This window comes from Clarias gariepinus, chromosome 25, assembly GCF_024256425.1.
Source record: "Clarias gariepinus isolate MV-2021 ecotype Netherlands chromosome 25, CGAR_prim_01v2, whole genome shotgun sequence".
NCBI lineage: Eukaryota > Metazoa > Chordata > Actinopteri > Siluriformes > Clariidae > Clarias > Clarias gariepinus.
Window position 1 is genome coordinate 7,983,741 of NC_071124.1, and position 23,956 is coordinate 8,007,696.

The 23,956-nt window shown below is 39.3% G+C and overlaps 1 protein-coding gene across 1 annotated transcript in view; it reads left to right on the forward strand.

Moving 5' to 3' along the window:
- The first annotated feature begins 8,018 nt into the window (after positions 1 to 8,018).
- Positions 8,019 to 23,956, forward strand: part of dock10 (dedicator of cytokinesis 10) — a 116,443-nt gene continuing 100,505 nt past the window's right edge. Inside the window, exon 1 of the mRNA XM_053487128.1 lies at positions 8,019 to 8,302. Within this exon, the coding sequence (XP_053343103.1) occupies positions 8,192 to 8,302 (111 nt within the window). The 5' untranslated portion in view covers positions 8,019 to 8,191. The remainder of the gene's footprint in view (positions 8,303 to 23,956) is intronic.

Consider the following 23,956-nt stretch of genomic DNA (forward strand, 5'->3'; position numbering starts at 1 on the left):
AATATGATTGCGATGGCCTGTCTCAGCTCACTTTGTCATCCTGAGCAACTAACAGTCTTGTGTGTATTTAAAAGGCCATTTACACTGAAGGCTTGCTCAGAGATCACAGGTTCTGTGTTTTGTGCCTCTTTAAATAGGACTTAAGGTAAGTTTAACATGCCGGCAGGTACCACATTAGAGAGAGAGGGAGAGTCAGAGAGCACACAGGGTTCGGCTGTGGTTGTAATGCTTGCTCTTGTTAAGAGCTGTTTAAGTGCTCTCTCACTTGCTTACAGGCACTGTAATCTCCAGAGTTATTGGCACCCTTCAATACAATGGATTAAACTGTCTGTATAATATAAAAAAGTGTTACAGTGTTATGCATAGTAGGCAGATTTTGCAATTAAACAATTATAAAATTTCTCTCTATTTTGTATGAAGTTGTTGTCATTGTTGTTTAAATGTGTTTTATTTTTCCTCTTAAATAAGATCTTTCGGAGCTAGGTACTGATTAATATATTCCTATAAGAACAATTAAGAACATATGATATTTGTATTAAAATAATGCCATGTAAAAATGACTAATATTAATCGCTAAATTTTTCATTTAACGGAAGAGAATCGGGGTCAGCATAGAAATGTATTTGAGTTCTGGCTTATTTTTTTCAGAATTAAAGGAAATTCTGAGAGAAAACAAAGTCAGAATTCTTAAAAAGAAAAAAAAAACTAAAAAAAAAAATTCACAGGATTCACAGAGTAAACTCCAAATTCTGGATTAAAGTTAGAATTCTGAGATTCTAGAATTCTGAGTTCAAAGTCAGAATTCAGAGACTTAAATTAAATCAATAACATGGAAAGTGGACTTTAACAAATGTTTACTAAACACACACAAATCCTCTCAATCCATTCCACATCCTTGTGTGTTTATAAAATTTTCAATACAGCTTAGAACAAATTAAGAATTCCAAACTAATCAAACAATTAATTTCAAATACTTATTAGTATATAAGTACTTATATACTTATATAGTAATAAGTACTAATATTTACGACAGTTATTCACAAAGCAGTGGCTTCTCTCAAAAGAGAATGTACAGTACTATGTTAAAATGACCACAGTGAGGCGCTGTTACCTTGGGCATACAGTATAATGCGTACAATATTCTCTGCAAGGTCAAAATGTCAAAAAAGCAAACAGAGGCTTGATGTTCAGTCTGAGTAAGATATTCAGCCCTCGATGCCCTCTGTGATGGTAATCATTCATTTATGATGTATGCAGAAGGCAGTAATCTTTTGGGGAAAATTGTAAATAGCACCAGATTCAAGATTTTAATATTTATATTGTATTTACTTGGACAAGAAGCACATTTTATTTTATTTAACATATCTTTTACATGATTTTTAAACATACAGTAATGCAGATATTGCTTTACAGGTCATACATTTAAATTAGATTAAGTACAAAACAACTGACAAAAAACAAACCACACATATAAATACTGTACTGTATATATACTGTATGTTTAAAGTACAATCAATGTAATTATTTGTATTAAATTAAAGAATTGCTTCTATTTCATAAGTACCATACAAGTTTATGTTTGAATAGTTTATTAGAAATTTTTCTATTGTTGCAATTTGTTTTATTTTATACTCGTTTCTGTATTATTTCCAAAATGAAACAGTTTGGCAATACATTAATATTCCTGGTTAATGCTAACAGTTTGCTCCTGATACTAATCCTCATCTATTATACAGCCTGACCAAAGGTTTTGAGAATGACACAAATATAAATTTTCACAAAGAGTCAAATGTGCTTCAGTGTTTTGTTTCGTTTCTTTTTTTTTTTTTTTTAAGATCTTTTTGGAACAAATCCAAATTTTGCAAAATCCAAAATCCAAAACGGGCTGCTATCAGTCAGGATGTGGCCCAGAAACAGATTGACGGCATGGCAGGGCAAATTGCAATGGTCTTAAAAAAGACGGGTCAACACTGCAAATATTGACACTTTGCGTAAACTAAATGTAATTGTCAATAAAAGCTTTCGACAATTACCTTACATTTGTAATTATACATCATTATATTGCAGTAACATCTGACATCTGATCTAAAAACACTGAGACAGCAGACTTGTGAAAATTAATATTAGATATTTGGGTCATTCTCAAAACATTTGGCCATGATTGTATGTGGTTCTCAAAAATGAAGTTTCATGATTTCATATATTGGTGCGTCTTAGTGCCATGCTCTGCCCATTTTGTTTAATCACCTTTCCTAACCAACCTACCACAGTAATTAATACCTTAAGCTTTAGAAATCAGTTTGTAAATACTTTAGTCTTGATACTACAGTTGCCAAATTGAGTTTAGAGTATGGGGGGGGGGGGGGGGGGGGGGGGGGGGGGCATGAAACAATCATTTTATAACACTTTGGCTCCATCTAGGGACAGAGAAATCAAATGCAAAAATGTGCCTTTTCTTAGATTCTAATTTGTCACATGCTTGTTGTACCCCAGCTCATGGGCCTTAAAAGATGATACACTTAAATTACAAGCATTATGTTGAAGAATTGCTGCAACTGTACTGATATATCGTTTCAGCTGGACTTTGTAGTTTATTACATGCAATAATGAATGTTGTTTGCACATATGAGCCAGTTATTCAGATTTCTCGGAAATGGTGGTGGAGGTGCTCGAGGGCTACAACCTTACTGTACTACTGGGGTTTATCCGGTGCTTATTCTATAGAGGGAACAAGTTTTATAGTCGAAGGGGCATACAGTAACTGTCTGAACCTAAGTGGTGAAATATTAATGCACTTCTGTGCAAGATGTGGATTGTATACTTGTAATTGGAGCACCTTGCATCAAAGGTCAATGATTTGTCTATCTATCAAAAATATTAGTGAGTAAAATATCATAGAATATCATAATTCATTAAGGGGGTATAGGGTGGAGTGCAAACCCCCTTTTCACCCCATTCCTTTTTGCATCAAATTCCTCATCCATTGCAAAAAAGACTGGGATAAAAGCTCTGCTAAAATATAACACTGAGCATAAAGAGACCCAGAGCTGTCAGATGATCCACACTTGAGTGAGTCAGATTAATGACTGATTAAAAGCCAGATTTAACTAAAAAAAAAAAAAACATAGGAGAGCTTTCTGTGTTGCTTAAAATAAGATGGCAGCTAAGTTGAGTGTTTAAGTGTGCAGTCTTGGTATCCTCTCAAACCAGAGGCGATACTGCCCTCCACTGCTTCTGAGGAAAGAATAGGGTTTGTTTTAATAACTTTAGTAATTATATTTCTCAGTCTCCTGGGAAAACTTTATGTCAAGATGTGGAACAGTGTACAAACTTTTTATGTTTCCAGTGCTTTGTGATGCATTAGAGAAGTATGGTGCCCATGGGGTTGTGTGGTCCACTGACAAAGTTTGGCAGCAACTTGACAGATGTCAGCATGACACTTCTTGAACGTGATTAAGCATGGTTCAAAGCTATACTGTATATATATTTATATGTTAGTAAAAACACCAATAGGAATGACCAAACACTTTACCTAAGAAGTAAGGTGAAATGTGATCTGAAAAAATATAATAAATGTGGTATGTATTAATTACTTTTCCTATTAATTTCCTTCTCTTCTCTTTTTATTTTTGTTGTTACTGTTGTTATAGATTGTTTTTTATGGTTTTCTGAAAGAGATGTGCAGAAGTCAGAACTGAGTTCTCTCAGGCATCTAATTATGTAAGATGGGCGGGGCTCCAGACTTTTTGTTGGCACTGTTATTGAGGCTACAGGCTATTATGGTTAGACCTATTATTATTATTATTATTATTATTATCATCACACATGTACATTAGTATCATGACTTATTTATGCAATAAATTATCATTTTAAGTCTGTAGAATATAGTGTGTGTGTGTGTGTGTGTGTGTGTGTGTGTGTGTGTGTGTGTGTGTGTGTGCGTGTGTGTGTGTGTGTGTTCAATTTTGACTTAATGTGGTATCCTTGTCCTGCTTCTCTCCACACACAGATGTAGAAGCCACTTCAACTGCATCTGGAACTGATGTAGCCTAAACTTCATCAGCAGCTGGAACTGCAGCTGGAACTCACTCAACAGCTGGAACGCACTCAACTGGAGTGATGGAACTGTCTCAAAACCTGAGACACGCTCCACTGATGGAACTGTCTTGACAGCTGGGCCACTATGTGTTGCTGGGCCACTGCCTAGAGCTGGGAATGTTTCAACAGCTGGGACACTATCTACAACTGAAACTGTCTCAACAGCTGGGTCAACTCGATGCTAAAAAGTTAATCAAAGCGTAACCAAAGAAGGGGTTGGTCAATCTTTGCATGCAGAGATGGACAGCGAGAATTTGAAAGCATCACCTTGGTCAAATCATGCTGCAGACCCCCCACAAACAGAGCAGAATATGAGTCAATTTCTTGTGAAATAGACTTGATTGGACTTCTTCATTATTATTGTTAACAATCTCAAAAATTCTTACAAAGGTCACTGAAAATATAAAGTATCAAAGGTCACCTGGAGACACCAGAAAGTTTGATAAAAATTATCCCCTTACTGACACATGCATTAGGCAGGCCAGGGAACAAGCTCAAATTTTAGTCATTAACAACATTAAGTTACTTTACTGATGAGGCAGTGGTAGATGAGGAGATTATGGATCTGGGTCATGACTGTTGGGTCATTGTGCAACACCCATAACCCTGTGCTTTATATAATCCAGCCCCAGAATGTGTCACTAGTCTCAAGCATGGTTAGAAAAGGTAGGGCCGTGACAAGAAAGGCCCTGTTCCAGGTCTTACGGATCAAATAATACGTCGTGGCAACCTAAAAAACATGCAAGTAACTTTACTTCTATTAATTTCTATTCTGGGAAATTTCCATTTAATAATAAAAACTGAAAAATACATCTACAGTAGGTATAAATGCATTCATAAATGCATGCATGTATTCACCAAAATGTACTTATTTACAGTATATTCACCCAGCTATTGCAACAAATTATTGCATCCGGAAAGTATTCACATCCAATCACTTTTTCCACATTTTGTTATGTCACAGCCTTATTCTATAAAATGGATTAAATTCTTCGGTCTCACCAGTGTAGCTCCCCATTTTAATGAAAACAACCAGGAAAACCAGTATCCTGTGGCTTGTAATAGTTCTCTCAATTCAATTATTATCTTACTCAAATTCACACCTGGTGCTGTATGCATTTGAGTATAAGTGCAAACATTGTAGTCACCTTCATCTAGTGCTCTTATGGTGTCAGATGAACATAATTTGTAGTTCCATGGTTGACATGGCTTACAGTTGCTCTTTCACTAAGCTTGGTGTAATTTATAAAACATCGCTGATTGTATTAAATTTATTTTATTAATCTGGCATTTCTGCCAATCTGTCTCTAGGGTAAGAAAAAAGTTGCTGATCCTGGGGGGCCCCATAGCACTGTGCTCATCTGGAGCTCATACACTGACTCATCTTTAGTCCACATAGACTGGTTTCTCTACCAGTCTTCCAAGTTCTTGTTACCCTTTGATGTTGATTATTCTGTAGTTAAAACATCAATCTGGATGACTGTCCGTTTTCCTGAAAGTAACACCAGGGTGCACCATCCTCCCATCTATAGTAGAGTTGACATGCTATTCATTGCTTGTGATACCAGAAGATGTCCCTCAGTGAGGACTTTCCAGCAGCATGGGAGGACACTGTCACCTTTTGACTACATCTCAGTAAATTTTGTATGCCTTTGTATCTGACATCATGTCACAGTATTTGGATAGATTACCTACTGTATATACTGTACGTATGTTAGTCTAAACTGGGTAGCCATGTCCCTTTTAAGTAGTTATCTTAAAGGGTGGCTGTACTTTGGAACTGTCTAATCTAAATTTACTGATGTGCACATACTAGTGTTTGTCATATAGCCAGGGCCATTTGTTTTATTGATACTAAATGAAAGAGACAACTATTGGGTAATTTTTTTTTAATCGAAAAAGTGTTTTTCATACTCTTGTGTTGCCTCTCTTGGGGTTTTCTGTATTCTATCATGGCACACAGTACATGATGTGTAGGGAAAGCAAAGTCAATCCACTGATTGACAGAACAGGTTATCTGTCCATACTGTATATCCACTATTTTATTTTTATTTGTCTGCTTTACTTATCTCCATTCTTCTTATGTAATCTTCTAATATAATCTACCTCTTCTTTCATTTCTTTTCTCCCATGTCCACAAAAAGTAACATCAAGTATCTAAATGAGTTATCTGCATGTTGTATATGACCTGTGGTAGCTATCAAAACTCTTTCTATTCCTATAGGCTTATGTGGAGTCTAAAAAAAATGCCCACCACGTTCTGTGGATTCTTGTATTCTTTTCCGCTCCATGCAGTATGGTCAAGACCATGCACCTCACTCACTTAATCATCGTCTATACCGCGTTATCCCGTATTCAGGGTTGTGGGGAACCTAAAGCCTATCCCAGGAGACTTAGGGCATGAAGCGGGGTACACCCTGGATAGGGTGCCAATTCATTCCAGGGCACACACATACACACACTCACACCCTTTCTCACACACTACGGGCAATTTGGGAACGTGAATTAGCCTAATCTGCAGGTTTTTGGACTGTGGGAGGACACCTGAGTACCCGGAGGAAACCCACCAAGCACAGGGAGAAGATCTGCAAACTCCATGCACACAGAGACGAGAAAGACCATGCACCTTACTAATTAAAATAGTAAATAAGGATAGTGTGTGTGTGTGTGTGGTTTTGTCTAGATGCCGTCTGGCATATTGCTGAATGTTTACTGTCTGCTTCTTCGTCCTTATGTCTGTCTGTCTTCCTTTTTATTTCTGCTGACATACTGTAGGGCATACAATTACCATTTTTCATTCTTTTTCTTTATTGTTACTAATAAAGTGTGCAGGAAGTTATTTTGCAGCATTATCACACGATGGTGCCAAATAACCACCTTTTCTCCTACACACACACACACACACACACACACACACACACACACACACACACACACACACACACACAGACTTTAGTCTCTCTCTCTCTCTCTCTCTCTCTCTTTACAGAAATTAATATAAAAAATATTTACATATATTTATATAAAAATTTTATTCGTCACTTACGCATCTATACACAGTATGCTCATCATGATTTCTTCATGAATATGCTGATTTCTCAGCAAAAAGTGTATAAGGTGTATACATTTTGCAGGAGGAATTGACTGTAGCACATTACAGGGAAAAAATGCAGAAATATATACACATTTCGGGAAAAGATATTATTATTAACAATAAGACAGAAAGACATTGGACAGAAGGGGCACATGCGTTGAAAGGGGAAATATCAATTCCATTATGACTTAATATCCTTATATATACCTGTATACAGTAATTAAGGAAGCTATCACCATAAGTATATGATGTCATAATGGTTTGACAGTGTGACAATATTTACAAGGTTACCAAAATAAAATAGAATTAAAATGAAGTTTGTATATTGTATAAATTATGCAGGGGGACAAATGATAAACTCTGAGAGTGCAGTTAGTCCTTAGATAAACAGTTGAAAAAAAGCAAGCAAGATATTATTATTATTATTATTATTATTATTATTATTATACTGTATATCTCTCAGACAGCACGCTTACTGTCGTAGCTTTAGCCTTAATGCCCAGCAGAGGGCGCTATATGATCATATTTTCAAATGGGAATAATAAAAAAAAATCCTAGAGCCAGACTATAAATTCTTTTGAATTTTGGATACTATGTTTATATTAATGACGCTTTGAAAAGACAAGATGGTTACAAATTAGCTACATTTTACGCACGTGCACTGATATCACTGAGGAATCAGAAACCTTTACAATAAACATGGCGCAGAAAAAAAAAAACAGGGTATTTAATTCAGTCTGTCTGACTCTCATCTGTAGGGGAGAGCTGAGCTGCTGAATGAACAGAGGAGAGGAGAGGAGAGGAAAGAAGCCCTGCCCGCAGAGAGAGACAGAGAGAGAGAGAGAGAGAGAGAGACGCGCTGTTGCTGTCTGGAACAGCAGTCGCTTGATTAAACCTGATACATATATTATTATTATTGTTATTATTATTTTCTTCTCAAAAGGGATTAGTGTTTCTCCTCTGATCGGAGCTCATCTGTCGGACCGCGCTGATGAACAAATGGCAGCGGAACCGTCGACCCGGAGATTCACCAAGAACCTGCTGAAGCCCGGCAGCGCCGCCGAGATCCGCCAGACCGCGTCCAGTGCGGTGAGGATCTCTGCTCTAACGGTACCCTGCGCTCCATCAGCACACACACACACACACACACCAGCTCTCACAGCAGTATACACGTTCAATACACACCCATTCACACCAGTATACACACACACACACACACATAAATACACACATGCTCACACACCAGTATGCACATTCATACAAATGAATAAATACCAGTTTACACACCAGTGTACATTTATACACACCCATTCTCACAAGTATACACACATACATTAATGCATACCAGTGTATACACTAGTGCACACACACATACACATACACCAGTCCACATTTACACAATGACCCGCACATTACTACAAACCAGTAGACACAGCAATATACACACCAATATATACCTAATACACAGGGACCAATATACTGTACAGTACACACCAGTATAGATGCCAATACGCATCTACACACATCAGTGCACTCACATATTAATACACACCCCCTAATACACACCAGTCTACACAGACAAACACACACATACATAAAACAGTACATATCAATATACACACCAGCTTACACATCCATACACAACAATGCATATCGGTATACAAAGCAATACACACTAATAGTCTACACTAATACATGCAGACACACACTCTTTATGCCGGTAGACCACCGAACCTTCATCACTGCTGTAGAGATATAACAGTGTGTGTGGGGGTACAGTACAGTGTGGTAGCGCTGTCTGCACTGTCATGTGTATTCGTGCACAGAATAGCAATTATCTATCTATCTATCTATCTATCTATCTATCTATCTATCTATCTATTTATCTATCTATCTATCTATCTATCTATCTATCTATCTATCTATCTCTATTATTTGCTTACCTATCCTTTTTTGTCTCTATATTCTGTTTCTGTTTGTATGTATATGTCTTTTATAATGATCCGTCTGTCTGTCTGTTGACCTGTCTGTGTATCTGTGTGTCTGTCTTATTTGCTTAGCTGTCAGGCTGTCCATCTCTGTCAGTCTGTTCTGTTGCTTTCTGTATGCACATCACTTGTCTGTCTATCTATCTATCTATCTATCTATCTATCTATCTATCTATCTACTGTATCTGTCTTTGTGGGGTCAGAATTACTGACAGTGGGGTGATTCTGCTATACTGCAGAAGCAGTGATAATTCATTAGTTTCAGTCGTTTCGCTCTGCGCAGACAGTGCCCGTCTACATGTGGATGTGTTTAGCATGTTTGCAGTGTTACCTCTGCAGGACGCCGCTGTCTGACACACACCCGGGTTACACACATCACAGCATGGTTACAGAGAATATAACGTTTCCCTGAAGTTGTTTTTTAATACCTCTGTATTTTCTGACATTTTACTATGGATCCAGTTTGTACGGCTTGCCCACTGTTATTCGAATAAAAATGAGAAAAAAGATAATGGTTTTATTGACGTGTTTGAGGAATTAGAAGGTCACTTATTTTGAATGAAATTAATTTATAATTTATACCGATGTTGTTAGAGTCTGAAGAAATGCCATTCACACTGGAGCCTAATTGAGTGCATCCTTGACCTCAAGGTAATTACTGTTTTTTACGCAGATCTCTCATGCGCTCTGGGCTTTGAGGTGGTTTGCACGCTTGAATGTTTGCTTTGATCCTCTCATTCCGTCTCAATCTTTCCATCCTTCTCCATCTCCCAGTTAAGTGGCATTCGACTGGCACTCGGATTGTTCATCTATTCCCGGTTATATTATCAGCATTTCAATGGGTCTGTTGGCAGAAGCGTGTCACTGCTGAACGTTTGCATCTGTCACCAACCCAGACCCATGTTTTGTCTCAACACAAGGGGAAAAACCCAACTTACTTGACTGTACATCACTAAAAAATGTTCAGCAAGCAGCAAAAGGGAAATTTTATTCTATTTTTATATGTCGTGTTGTGGTTGTGTTATTACTACATACTGTACATGGTGGTGACAGGTTCCTTCTTACAGCATGGACAGACTTTTATATTCATGAGCAGATCTAACTCCTGTGGTGATTTACAAGTGAAGGTCACCCCTTCTCATCAGGGAGGATTGAAGCTTCCTCAAGAAGAACAGATTGGTGTCACTGGGCCACGAGAGTGTTTAGGTATGAATGGTTTGTTTATTCAGTGACAGGGTCAGCACTCGGGTTCATTTTTTGTTGTTGTTGTATTTCAGAATTTAGTTTATATTATTCATTCATACATCGTCTATAACACTTTATCCTGTATACAGGGTCACGGGGGGCCTGGAGCCTATATCAGGAAAAGTAGGGCACGGGGCAGGGTACACCCTGGACGGGGTGCCAACCCATTGCAGGGCACACTCATACACACCAACCCACATCCATTTATACACCATGGGCAATTTGGGAACGCCAATTAGCCTAATCTTCATGTCTTTGGACTGTGAGAGAAAACCAGGGTACCCGAAGGAAACCTACCAAGCACAGAGAGAACATGCAAACTTCATGCACTACAAGCTGCCTGTTTGTTGCTGTTATGATAAATTGTATAAGAGCTGAACAAACCATCCACTTATAGGTTTTATGAAGAGCAGTCTTGAACTGTAGGAGGTTTGGTCATTGCCATTTTGGCATGAGCTGACTCCACCGAAATCCAGGTCCATCCATAAATACAGTAGGCAAATGGGTGGAACAAATGGAGCCTGGATGTTTTATGAAACATACAAGATATCTAGTTTCCACAAGATATCTAGCTTAGATTAAGCTTAGCTAAAATGCGAAGGTGGCTAACATTACTTTGCATCTGATTGAACTCCGCCATTTATATCCTGCACATCGTTCCATGTCAACTCCAACAATCTTTTGCAAGTTAAACTACAACATTTCCATTTAGCTGTTGGTTAAGTGATGCATAGCAGACAGCTAGCGGTTTGACACCTGCAGTGTAGCTCTCATTCCCCAATTATGCAAAATTTGTGGCTTGATATAATTTTAACTCACGAGTTACACAATACTTTATCCCTGTACAGGTGTCATGCATGGGAAATCTGAATATAGAGGCCAAAACCATTTTTCTATACCAGGCTGTAGACACTTTGATTTAAATTGTTGTAAATTTGGACAATTTAAAATGTCCAATGACATGTCTTTTGGAGCCAGCTAGTGGTCCTTATCCTAGTGGTCATTTGAGGAACTGCATGTTTAGGCACTTTTATGGTTTGAATAGTTTAGAGTTCACCACCTGTAGGATTATCAAGGAATGACACCCTCCAACCACCTCAAATGCAAACATATATAAATTGCAATTTGGTAAAATAAAAATATTTTGGGGTCAGTTTGGCGATACATGAATTATCACACAAAAGAACGATGATATGTAACTAAATCGGTTGTCTCCCTATCTCTAGCATAAAAGATCTCATTCTGTGATAAATTATTTATTATGCTATAATAGGAAAATAATCAACATGACTGTTATTTTATTGTTGCCTTATGAATAAGCACCGTATCTGACAGCTGCTTTGTCCTTGTTGAATGATTGGTTTTGTTTTTTTTGTCTAGCATACAAAATGGTTGATAAGTGCTTCTACATGTCTGCCATCTGGTATTTGCTTAAATATTTGCTCATATTAGTGTACAAACGTAACCAAACTGTTAATTCTCCATGACAACTGAAAAGCAAACAAACTGCGCTGTTGACAGTATAAAAGATGATTTCACTGGAGAAATCTCTGCTTCATTATTTGGCTTCTTGTAGAAAAAATGTGACTTTCTGCGTCCGTGAAATCTGTTCGTCTTCGTATAAACAGAGAGCACATTATTGAGCAGTCTCAGACGTGTCAGAGATTCATGGGAAGCACGCCGTTTTGGAATAGAAGACGTCTGCTGGTTTCCGCTTTCTCTTGGACAGCGGCTGTGGTCAGTTCGAGTCTGAATGAGTCTCCCACCGACCTGAAGCCTGGACACAGTCAGATCTGTCGAAATGATGTCTTGGGTTAATGCCCGTATCCACAGGGGTGCCAGTGTTGCAAACTAGAGGCTTTTATTTACCTCTTCCCGATCACAGCTTCCGCATGTAACCAACCCAACGTCCTCTCTTACTCTTTCAGTACCCAGGCTTTGATTTTTTTTTCTTTTTTCTTTTTTTGGAATGTTTTCCAGATCTTCTTTATCAGGATAAATTGAGAAAAGTATTTTTTGCAGATGTGCCACATAATAGAGAAACTAACTTTAGTGATTGTGTACAGTATGTGTGTGTATGATAACCACTCTGTCCAAGCATATTTACAGTATGAACGAACGGAGGTTGTGATCGGAATATTAATGCGGACATGAGAGAGTGAGCCATGGAAATTACGGCCGTGTAAACAGCCTCAACCTCGCTTCCTTCCCTCTTTACTTCACTTTTATTATTGGTTTAGTGTGCATCTGTATAAGAAACTCGTTTTCTTTCAAATGCATGTATGCTTCTTTGCATTCACTAGTTTTCTCAGGACAGCATGGGGGCTTAGTGGTTAGCACTGTCGCCTTGCGTCTTTGAGGTCTGGGTTCGATTCCCGCCTCTGTGTGCATGTTATCCCCATGCAAGGTGGGTTTCCTTACAGGTATTCCGGTTTCCCCCCACAGTCCAAAAACATGCAGATTAAGCTAGTTGGTCTGTAAGTAAATTGGCACCCTGTCCAGGTTGTAACCCACCTCGTGACCTACTGTAAGTAAGGATAGGCTGGGATAGGCTCTACTGTAGGTATAGGCTCCAGGCCCCTGGGATAGGCTCCAGGCCCCCCCACAATCCTGGACATGGGATAAGGCATTATAGATGAATTTGGTTTACTCAGTTCACATGGAAAGATGCTTTTAGGTACACAAGATATCTAAGAAAGTCTCAGCCACAGACCATCTACCCACGGGGGTTAGAACATCTGCTAGGTTTTGTGCACTTTTCTGGCCAAAAGCTTCAGGATCTTGTGTATGATTGGTTTTCTACACATCTGTTTTCTACTCGTGTCCTCTATTTGAATCTTTTTACGCCGACAGTAAAAACTGTTAACAGAACGTCCAAGCAAGTCATAGTGAGCAAATGGTTTTCTTGCACGTTTGCTGATAGGAAAACGTCTGTGATCGGTCGTCCAATACGTCAGTAGAAATACTTCTTGCTGTTAAAAGTAGTCCGTTCTTTTTTCGGTCTAAACCTACAGTACCAGACTTTCTAAAGAAGAGAGAAGAAACAGTTTGCTATAGGGTTTATTAGAGTAGAAGAATTAACATGGATGATCTCCGATGTACTGTACATGCCAGGATAGATTCTGTGGTGTGGGATTTTGTGTAGATAGGCATGGATAGAATGTGTGGCCAAAGAGTAATAGTACATTCTTGCAATACAGCCAAGCTCTTACAATACTGTAGAGGAGGAAAAAAAGTGCATGGGGATTTACAGACAGAAATATAACATGCGTTCTCCCAGCCAAGTGCGGTGGTGACGCCACTCGACCATGCGTTCCCGCTTCCTGTGGCTCGACAAAGTCATTACGGGAATGCGAACAGCGAGACCCTGAATGACTGCAGATCTACATACAGTATATAGTGTGTGTCTTGGCTACAGGTCAGAATCAGGATGTATAACAAAAAAAGGTTACATTGGCACATTAGTTTTCTTTCTTTTGTTTTGTTTCATTCTAAGAAATTTTTTACTTCCACTTTGGATGCTTTTTTAGATCTTATAACAGTTGTAATTATTACATGTGATTACAGTATTGTGAGCATACTGGTTAGTTGTTATTACACCACAGAGCTGTTCAGTTCTTGATTCAGATCAAGCGTGAGTGTGCAGTAATGTTCGATACCAGAACCTCTGATAGTAACTGCAATTCAAATATATCGCTAATACAGAATGATAGCAGGTGGCACAGTGGTGTAGTGGTTAGCAATCTGTGTGCATGTTCTCCCCGTGCTTGGTGGGTTTCCTCCCACAGTCCAAAGACATGGGTTAGGTTGATTGGCGTTCCCAAACTGCCCGTAGTGTGTGAATGAGTGTATGTGTGTGTGTCCCCTGTAATGGATTGGCACCCTGTCCAGGGTGTACCCTGCCTCATTCCCTAAGTCTCCTATAATAGGCTGCAGGCCCCCGCGACCCTAAATACATATTATTAATATTATAGATAATATTTTAGATACTAATATTTTAGACCTCTGGTGGTTGAGTCTTGAGTTGAGCCCATGACATGCAATATGAAAGTTGTTCAGCTCAGTGAGCTCTAAATGTATACTGGGTTTCGTGTGCATACATGCAAGTGTCTATGAGCTATGCAGCAAAATCTTGTGTAAGGCCCCCGGGGCCCCAAAAAACTCAAAATGTTTGAAAAAAAATCCTCAGCAAAACAATAGGGCCCTTCACACACTATGACAACATACAGTAGGGTGCTTGGGCCCTAAAAGTAGTAATGTTTAGCAGTGTCGCCTTGCACCTTTAGGATCAATTTAATTACCGCCTCGGGTCTATGTGCTTAAAATTTGCATGTTCTCCCTGTGCTTGGTGGGTTTCCCCCAGTCTAAAGACATGCTGATTAGCCGTTTGGTAATTGGCATTACCAAATTGCACATAGTGTTTGAATGAGTACCCAGGATGTACCCCGCCTCATGCCATAGGTCTCCTGGGATAGGCTCAACGCCAGGCCGTATCTTTTTTTGTGGACCAATTGTAAAGATTTCTGTAAGATTATGGGTTCTCTAGTAGAATTAGCTTTCGTAGTGGTGCTTTGCAAGTGTTCAGGACAGAGGAAACATTTGTCATGTTACTTTCAAGTTAAAGAGAAAAAAAATCATACGCTGGTGAGAGGAAATACTTCTTATAGGTGCTATAACATAAGTAAAAAAAAATGAGTCATTTCCTTTTACGGCGGCATGGTGGCTTAGTGGTTGGCAATGTCGTCTTGCACCTCCAGGGTCCGGGTTCGATTCCCACCTCGGGTCTGTGTGCATTGAGTTTGCAGGTGTTGATCTGCCAATCTGGCCTCTAAGGAACTGCCTGAGAAACGAGAGATATTTGTATAATGTTATCACGTTGCTGTGGTATGACAAGTGTACGGGAGGTAAGCTCTTTTTTCACTCACTTAAGCTTTACTTTTGAGCTGCATCACACTGCCCTGTTCTTCGAGTGTTCTATTATAATATTAAGTGCAATATTATAGATACATAGAATATGTATTATACAGAATTTACTACATTAATATCGATTAGTAATTGTGTAATGTTGTATGTTGTTTGCTGTACAGTAAAAAAAAAATCAGATATTTCACAATAAGCTTTATGCACATTCTTTACATTTTAACCTTTTTTTCAAATACAAGTGTTAATAGAAGATCATGCATGTGTATTATTATGATACTCTTATAAATGTATTTGGAAAGTGCCTTAAAGCAAACAGCCAAATCATTTATCTCAATTATAACGTTTAATCTTCATTCGTCCAGCCTCCTAATTTTTTATCTTCTTTTGCATCTTAGCTTTTCACTGTCCCTATCTACATTCTTCATCTAGTGTGTGTGTGTGTGTGTATGTGTGTGTGTGTGTGTGTGTTAGTCTGTGTTTGTGCGCCACAAACACCCCCCCCCCCCCAAAAAAAAAAAAAAACCCAACAACACACACACACACACACAGACACACACACACCCACACCCCAGTCCTAAAGGCCACTGGGGAGCTCATGCAAAAGATCAAAGGTCAATTTGAGGTTCTATTTGGGGTTTTGTTGTATTTCGGTGTGTTCTGGGGGAAGGGATGCAAAGCTGCAGGACTTTTTTTCATTCTTTCCTTTTACTATTGAAAATGATTCATTTTCTTTTTCTTCACATTTCACCAGCTTTATTTCACAAAGACATGCTGTACAGTATTTTCCCACCTAGACGTGGCCTCTCTCTTTCATGTTTGCATGTTCTTTCTCGTACTGTTTCTTCTTCTCTGACTGCTTTTTTGAATGATAACCAGAGAGAGCCAAAAGCTACACGAGTCTCAAAGAACTCAGTGTGTCCCTCCTACCTAATTCATACACACACACACACAGCCCCCCATCATTTCGAGCAGGGTCAGCCTGGGTTACGTTGTCTACTGCTGAAACCGTCTTTACGAACTGTCCCGAATTCGATCCTGGTGCTATTGAAGTTTATTTTCCCGAGGATACACGATTCACTTGTCAGGACCTTTGTAATTCATATGCGTGCACAAATAGAAGCACTCGCTTCAGCAAAGGAGCGTTTCACCTCATGCCGATGTTCCTGAAGGAAAACGAGAAATGAACTCCAGTGTTCCAAGCTTAAATAGATTACAAATAATCTAATGAAGTGGGATGTATTAAGCTGCCAGTAATGAGAAATGAAGGTCTGTGGACCGCATTACAGTATGTGGAGGTTCGCCTCTCGCAAACTCTGTTAAAGTTTTTAAATTTGGACTTGAGAGATCATTAGAGCTGAATCATCAGTCATCGTCAATCTTTGTTCACTCAATAGCATGCATTTACGATTAAAAAAGAATTAAGCAAAGTGACTCAAAAGGAGGTAGGTAGAATACAGTCTGAATACAGCGTGCTGTTGAGTTTAAAGTGGTGGAGACTGACCCCAGCCCTTACTGCATAGTGGCTCCAGACACTGTCATTCACTGTGAAGGAGAGCCTATTAAGCGTGAGGATGAAGAGGAATCTCTAAATGAAGTAGGCTATGATGACATTGGCGGGGTAAGGAAGCAGTTGGCTCAGATCAAAGAAATGGTAGAGCTGCCTCTCAGGCACCCAGCACTCTTCAAGGCCATCGGTGTGAAGCCTCCCCGTGGTATTCTCCTGTATGGACCTCCTGGAACTGGAAAAACTCTGATTGCTCGTGCTGTTGCAAACGAAACTGGAGCATTCTTCTTCCTGATCAATGGCCCTAAAATTATGAGTAAGCTGGCTGGCGAGTCTGAGAGCAACCTGCGTAAAGCTTTCGAAGAACGCTCCTGCCATCATTTTCATTGATGAACTGGATGCTATTGCACCCAAAAGAGAAAAGACTCATGGTGAAGTAGAGAGGCGCATCGTATCTCGGCTGCTCACCCTGATGGACGGACTGAAGCAGCGGGCTCACGTCATCGTGATGGCTGCTACCAACAGACCCAACAGCATTGACCCAGCCCTCAGGAGATTTGGACGCTTTGACCGAGAGGTGGACATCGGCATTCCTGATGCTACAGGAAGACTGGAAATCCTGCAGATCCACACAAAGAACATGAAGCTAGCTGATGATGTTGATCTGGAGCAAGTTGCCAACAAGACCCATGGTCATGTAGGAGCTGATTTGGCTGCCCTGTGCTCGGAAGCTGCACTGCAGGCCATCCGCAAGAAGATGGACCTCATTGACTTGGAGGACGAGACAATCGACGCTGAGGTTATGAACTCTCTGGCCGTCACCATGGATGACTTCAGGTGGACCTTGAGCCAGAGCAACCCGTCAGCTCTACGTGAGACAGTAAGCTAAAAGGAATACAGTAAAATAAGTTGTTGTAACTGTAATCTATCGAAGCTACAGAACACAGCAAGCGACTTGTCGTGATGACAGTGGATTTATGCAAGAAACTGTAACAACCGTTGTTTTTGATGTTGAAAATAAACAAGAGACAAAGAAATCAACGAAACGTCTGAGTAGGTTAGGATAAAAGTCTTCTGGCTACTACTAAGCATAAGTAAAAACTTTTATTGAATCGTCTCTACACTCCCACGACATCCAGTGATATTTACTTCAATGATTTCATTTTCATGAATTCATTTTGAATAGGCCCTTTAACATTAAACTATGCTAGCATAAGTGTGAGAATACTTTAAAAAATACCGAATAAAGCTCAATTGACATTTAATTTGTCTCTAAAGTCTCCCATATTGTTAACATCAGCCGAATATTTTGTTGAACAGCCCAACGCTTTGATTACAGTGTGAAATGTAGAGGCCAATTTATGTGTATAATTTATTCCTGATGCTCCCAGAACATCTCCTATGCATCTAAAATTATAGAAAAACAAATCCATAGATATGCTAACCTGGTCAGTCAGTACATTCAGGTCGTCAGCTGACTTCATTTTATTGCCACATAATCTTGCCGAGTCTAGACCTGACCAACTAAAGCAATCCCACATCATAACACTACCTCCAAAGGCTTGTACAGTAGCAGCTATGCATGATGGGTGCATGGATTTATTGCTTCACCCCTTCTTACCCTGACGAGCCTAAGGCTCCAAAGTTGAATCTTTATGCCCCCTCGCAAATTAAAGCCCTTTTTTCTGATGAGTCTGACTAACAAGTGGTTTTCTTATGGAAACACAGCTGTTTAGTCCCAATCCTGTGAGTTCTTATTACACTTTGCATGTGGAATCGCTCTAACGTATACATTAGTTACATTATATACTATACACAGTTTTTCGTAGAAGTTAATGGTTCATTATTGTCCCTCTAGGTTTTAATAACGCACTGGATAAGTCATAAACCTAATTTCAGTAATTTATAAATAACTTTTCAGCAATTACAATATTATTATGTGTGTGCCTCTATCTTGTTGAATAATCTAGCACTGAAATTCTCATAGCATTTGAAAGCACCGAGTGAACCAGGGCAGCCGTCATAATCTCTAACCAAGCATCTTATCATGACAGATGTAGATTAAAGTGTGTGTGTCAGTGAGTGTGTGTACTGTGTACTGCGTCTGATGGCCAGTTTCATGTTATTCAACTCAGTGCTTATAACTGTGTGTGTGTGTGCCCTAGTTTTTACAGCCTCCCATGCAACTTCAACCATCATCACCCCCAAAAGCATGGTAAAAGATGACCTCCTTATCCACAGACAGTGTCTTTCTTTCAAAGTTGCTCTGTCTGTACCATGCTCATATTCAGGCACGCTTGTTCTTCTCTGCCATGTAGCATGTAAGAACAAGCAGTCTCTGTATCTAACTAATGTCAGTGTCTTATGGAGAAAGAGTCAAATACATGACCAGTTTCAGAGTTTGTCCTGATACACACATACACAAACAGTCACTGTATGATCTAATGCAGATGATGAATACTAGCAGCCCTGCTGTCCAAGCAAGTGGTCCGAGTCGAGATAGCATGAGTAAGATAGACCGGCCCCCCCTTTGGCTGCTGCGTGTGGTCAGATAACTTTGGCAACTCTACCCAAAAGCAAACCATATGTTGCATTTGAATTTAACAAAGGAAGAGGCAAAAAAAGAAAGATGGTGAGAAAAGCAAAAGTGAACCCATCGCGTGTGGTGGAGCTAGAAGTAATAGAGAGCCTGCTGCTTTTTTTTTATCCTTAAACACATGGTAACATCAGACAAGGGTTTTACTGTAAACCAAAGATTTGTCGTTTTGATGCAATGTTTTTAATAAAAAAATATAAGAAAAAAGGAAATGGCCTGTGCTTTGGGTTGCTATTGTGCTGGTTGCCTAACCAAAAATGTGCCAAAATAGACTGGTATTTAGAGCTGGTCATGATTATTTATTTCTTGCTTAGGGCTTCATTTCCCAGCTGTAGAGAAGAACTCACGTAGCATGATGCTGCCACCACCGTGCTTCACCCAGGGAATGTTGTTCATTGAATGGTCTTGTTTTTGTACCAAGCATATTGTCTTTTAAATTTATGTCCAAGAAGTTCTACTTTAGTCTGATTTTAGGTTATTTAGGTGGGCATGGATGTCAATTTCTTATGAAGAAAAATACAGACTACCCCATAGTCCAGGCATGAAGTATATGAAAGATTCTTGTCACATGCAAGGAGTAACCAATCCTTGCCCTGTTTACTTAATGTTGCTATATTCTGAGTCTATTAGCAGACTACTTGATAACTAGTCTATAACTTTTACTTTCTACTCAGATACAATCATGAAGAAATTCCATACTTTTACCTTAACCAGGATATTTCATTTTGGGAAGGAAACCGATACAGAAGATATCACCAATTATACCCAACTGACATTTGCCTCCCCACGCTGATATGCCCGATCATGTACCATGTGTTTACAATCAGAAGCAGAGATGGCCTACAGTACTTAGGGACTCGTCATAACTGAGGATGGTTCCACTTAATATTCATGAATATCACTTAGACTGTATAATTACAAACAGTTCACCCTTTGAGGGCAATGACATCAGCCCTATGACATGAAAGTGTGTGAAGGGCCACCGTGTGTCTATTGAACTAGAGTTTCATTTCAGCAAGATACTACGAAGTGTGGTTCGCAGCACATACAATGTTGTAGTGAAGGTTATATTTAAAAAAAAAACAATTAGATTTAACATTGTGCGATGTCCACTTAACAAGTTGTACATCCAGGAATGACCGAGGTAGCTCTGAGCCCACTGCTTTCATTCCACTGCTTTCATTTCATTCCTACTTTCAGTGGGTAAAATGCCTGATCCTTGTAACTTATCAAACAGATGAAATGCACGAAATCTGTACATTCAATCACTGATGAACACTACTTACACATTACAGGAACTCACCTGGGAGTTCTTGCCACCCCTCTCCTACAGCCCTAACCTCGCCCTAAGCCATTTCTACAGGTTTGGGCCATTAAAGGAGTTCCTGGGAGGCCAGCGTTTCACTGCTTTAGTGTAGCAAGGGATTAAATTTTAATTGTAGTTTTTACTCTCATTACTGTATTCTATTATTCTGCACAGTGAGACTTACTGTAGATGTTACTATACAAATGATACAAGAACATAGATTTGTGGTTTTAACAGCTCTTCTGTGTTTTAATCATATTGAATGTTCATGGGAAAGGGGTTTACATTGGCAGCACTCTGCATTAATTTTGTTGGTTAGAAGAATGACGCAAATCCTCCCTGTCTCATTTTTTTCGGGGGGGGGGGGGGGGGGGGATTTGTTTCCTGCTCCTCCCATCCTCAGAGACAAGGCTTCCTCTTGGGATTTATGCTATGCCATTTCAAATATGCTGATCCTCTTGTGTTCTGGCTTCTATGTTTATGATTATATCACAAAGGTTAATGTATGGTACAGCACTTGCACTCTTATTTTTATGACCACTGACAGAGGTGAACTAGGGCTACCTAAATGTAAATGTCCGAGTCTAAATGCGTACAGTAGAAAGAAAGGCTTTGGATCTCTATCAGCTCATCATCTTTGTACTGACACTTCTGCCACATATAAAGTTTTTAGTACGAAAATAGTGACTAGGGGAACAGCAAGGCTGTAGTTTACACCCAATCAAATTTTGACTTCATTTCACAGTACAACATAGTGTAAAGTACACAGGTGTAATGTTCCATAATACTGTTCTACTGTTCTCTCAACTTCTTCTACACTATCAACACAATCAGTTTTTTTTTCTTTCTTCCACTCTTAAAACCCATAACCTGACTTAGCTTGAGAAACTTGAGCCACATGATCAAGCTCAGAACAGGAAGTTCATTTAGACAGGTTAGATAGCGATAGTCAGTGTGATCACATCGCTTCTTGTAAGTATCAACCACAGGATGTGAAATGACACGAAGAAAGATGATTGTGAAAGACTGAAGAAGAGCATGCTGATGAATATACTGTAAGAGGAGATTGTGATTGAGCTCAACACCCAAGGTATATAAATACGCTAAAGCAATGCACTTAACAAAACATGTACTTTTATCTTGGGTCATCAAAGTCTTAAATGACGTCTTAAATGTGCCACTTGTTATTTGTAGTCTTAAAGTGCACAGTTTCAGAATGAAAGTGCAAAACCAACCGAACCAGCTCAGCTAAAATAAGGTTTGAGATGATGCACACTGAAGGAGAAAATCTTTCCGCAGTTTTAAAAAAAGCAAAGCAGTTTCATTATCACATGCAATATATAAAATGCACGGGTTAGATCAATGCCCCTCCTTCCATACGACTTCATTTAGGAATTCTCGAGCCAGTGTTTTTATGTCACTATGCAAAACGTTTGGCTACACACTGCACACTTTGGCTGTTTTTTTTTTTTGCTTGTTTTTAATGTTGCAATCATTTCTATTATATTTAGTCTTAAAAAATACATAAAAAAGAATTGTAAAGTCTGTAAAAGGTTCAGACACAACAAAATGGGAGACTGTTAAGCCTCATAAGTTTTCCGTTTGTAAATGACACTTTATAACCCAAACAAAAGTTCACACGCATCCTAAAATGGTCAGTGTTTTTCACACTACATCTGGCAACAATTTTGTTGGATAAGATGAGCGTCTCTCCTTTGTTCTTTTCGTCGCATCATCTTTTTTTACCATATATCCAGACTTAAACAGGATGAGTGAGACCTCCAACTCGTCTTTTTATCTGAAGGCTCGGTCAGTTACTGCTCAAGCCAGGACTCCTCATTTCTGTCAGCAGACATTTTCCTTGATAGCACTAGACTTTGGATGGTAATAATCAAAAAAGATATTAAATCCTATATCGTGGGTTGGGGCATTGGTGGTGCAGTGGTAGGTTCCTCACTTGCCATGTGGATTTGTATCCCAGCCACTTGTGCCAAACTCAAAATGGGGTAACACCCACACATGGGACTACTTGATATACTGTATAAGGGTGAGTCAAAAATTATTTGCAGTCTGGCTATAGAATTACTTTTAATTAACTTTTAAAAGACAAACACATAATTATTTTTTCGACAGAATCAACTTGTTTTTCAATACACTTCAAGTCCATCTGTCAACAGGCTTACTTTTCCCTTTAAAAAAATGGTTTAGGCTGAGCTGCGAGCCATGATTGCACCACTGTCTTCACTTCTTCATCAGAAGTGAATCTTTGTCCTTGTTGGGCTGCTTTCAGGGGACCAAACAGAAACAGGTGATAGGGAAAGATCAGAACTCTAAGGAGGATGATTTGGGCACATGGGCAAAAGTGTGCGGACGTCATCCACGATCACATGCCCTTGGATAGCAGTCCTCTCCGTTTAATACAAGGTTTAGATTTCAGCTCTTCAATCAGCATCTCTCGGTAATGAGCAATTTGATTGTTAAACCTTTTTCCTGATCGTTTTTCAATACTGACCTTTGAGAATCCCAGAAAACTATAAGACTTTTGAACTTTTTTTTTGGTCGGTGATTGAGGATGTGTCTGTTCCATACTTTGCCATTCACTCTAATGATCGTAGTGATGAATCCTTGCCTCACCACCAGTATTGATTCCCTTTAGGAAACGTTCATCTTTCTTAGAGTATCAGTCCAAATTTTGTTTGCAGATAATCAAACGCTTCTGTTTATGCTCTTCGGTGTGTTGTTTCAGCACCAGGTACACCCTCAGACCACAAAAAACAAGTCACTGCACATTGTGGGGCGCCTTTTTTTGCTTGCATTGCAGTTACAAATTAACTGATGTAACACGTTCACACCTACACAGTAGTGCGGCGAAAGAAGTTTAAATATAATCGGAGTGTGGATACAACAACATCGAGCGACAGATTCTGTTATTTCTATACCATATATACATCTTTCTCATCCAGGCTTTGGGACCGGCGATGGCGGAGTGATTTTGTACAGTATGGTCATACGGTAGAGGGCCTTGCCTAAGGGCCTAACATTGGCACCCTGGTGGTGGTGGGGCTTGAACCACCAACTCTCTGATCATTTCATTGGCTCTGTACATGTACTCTGCACAATGACCATAAAATTTTATCTAATCTAATTGTCAATCACCTGAACCACCACTGCCCCTAAAGAACTATTATAGATGTCTACTTAA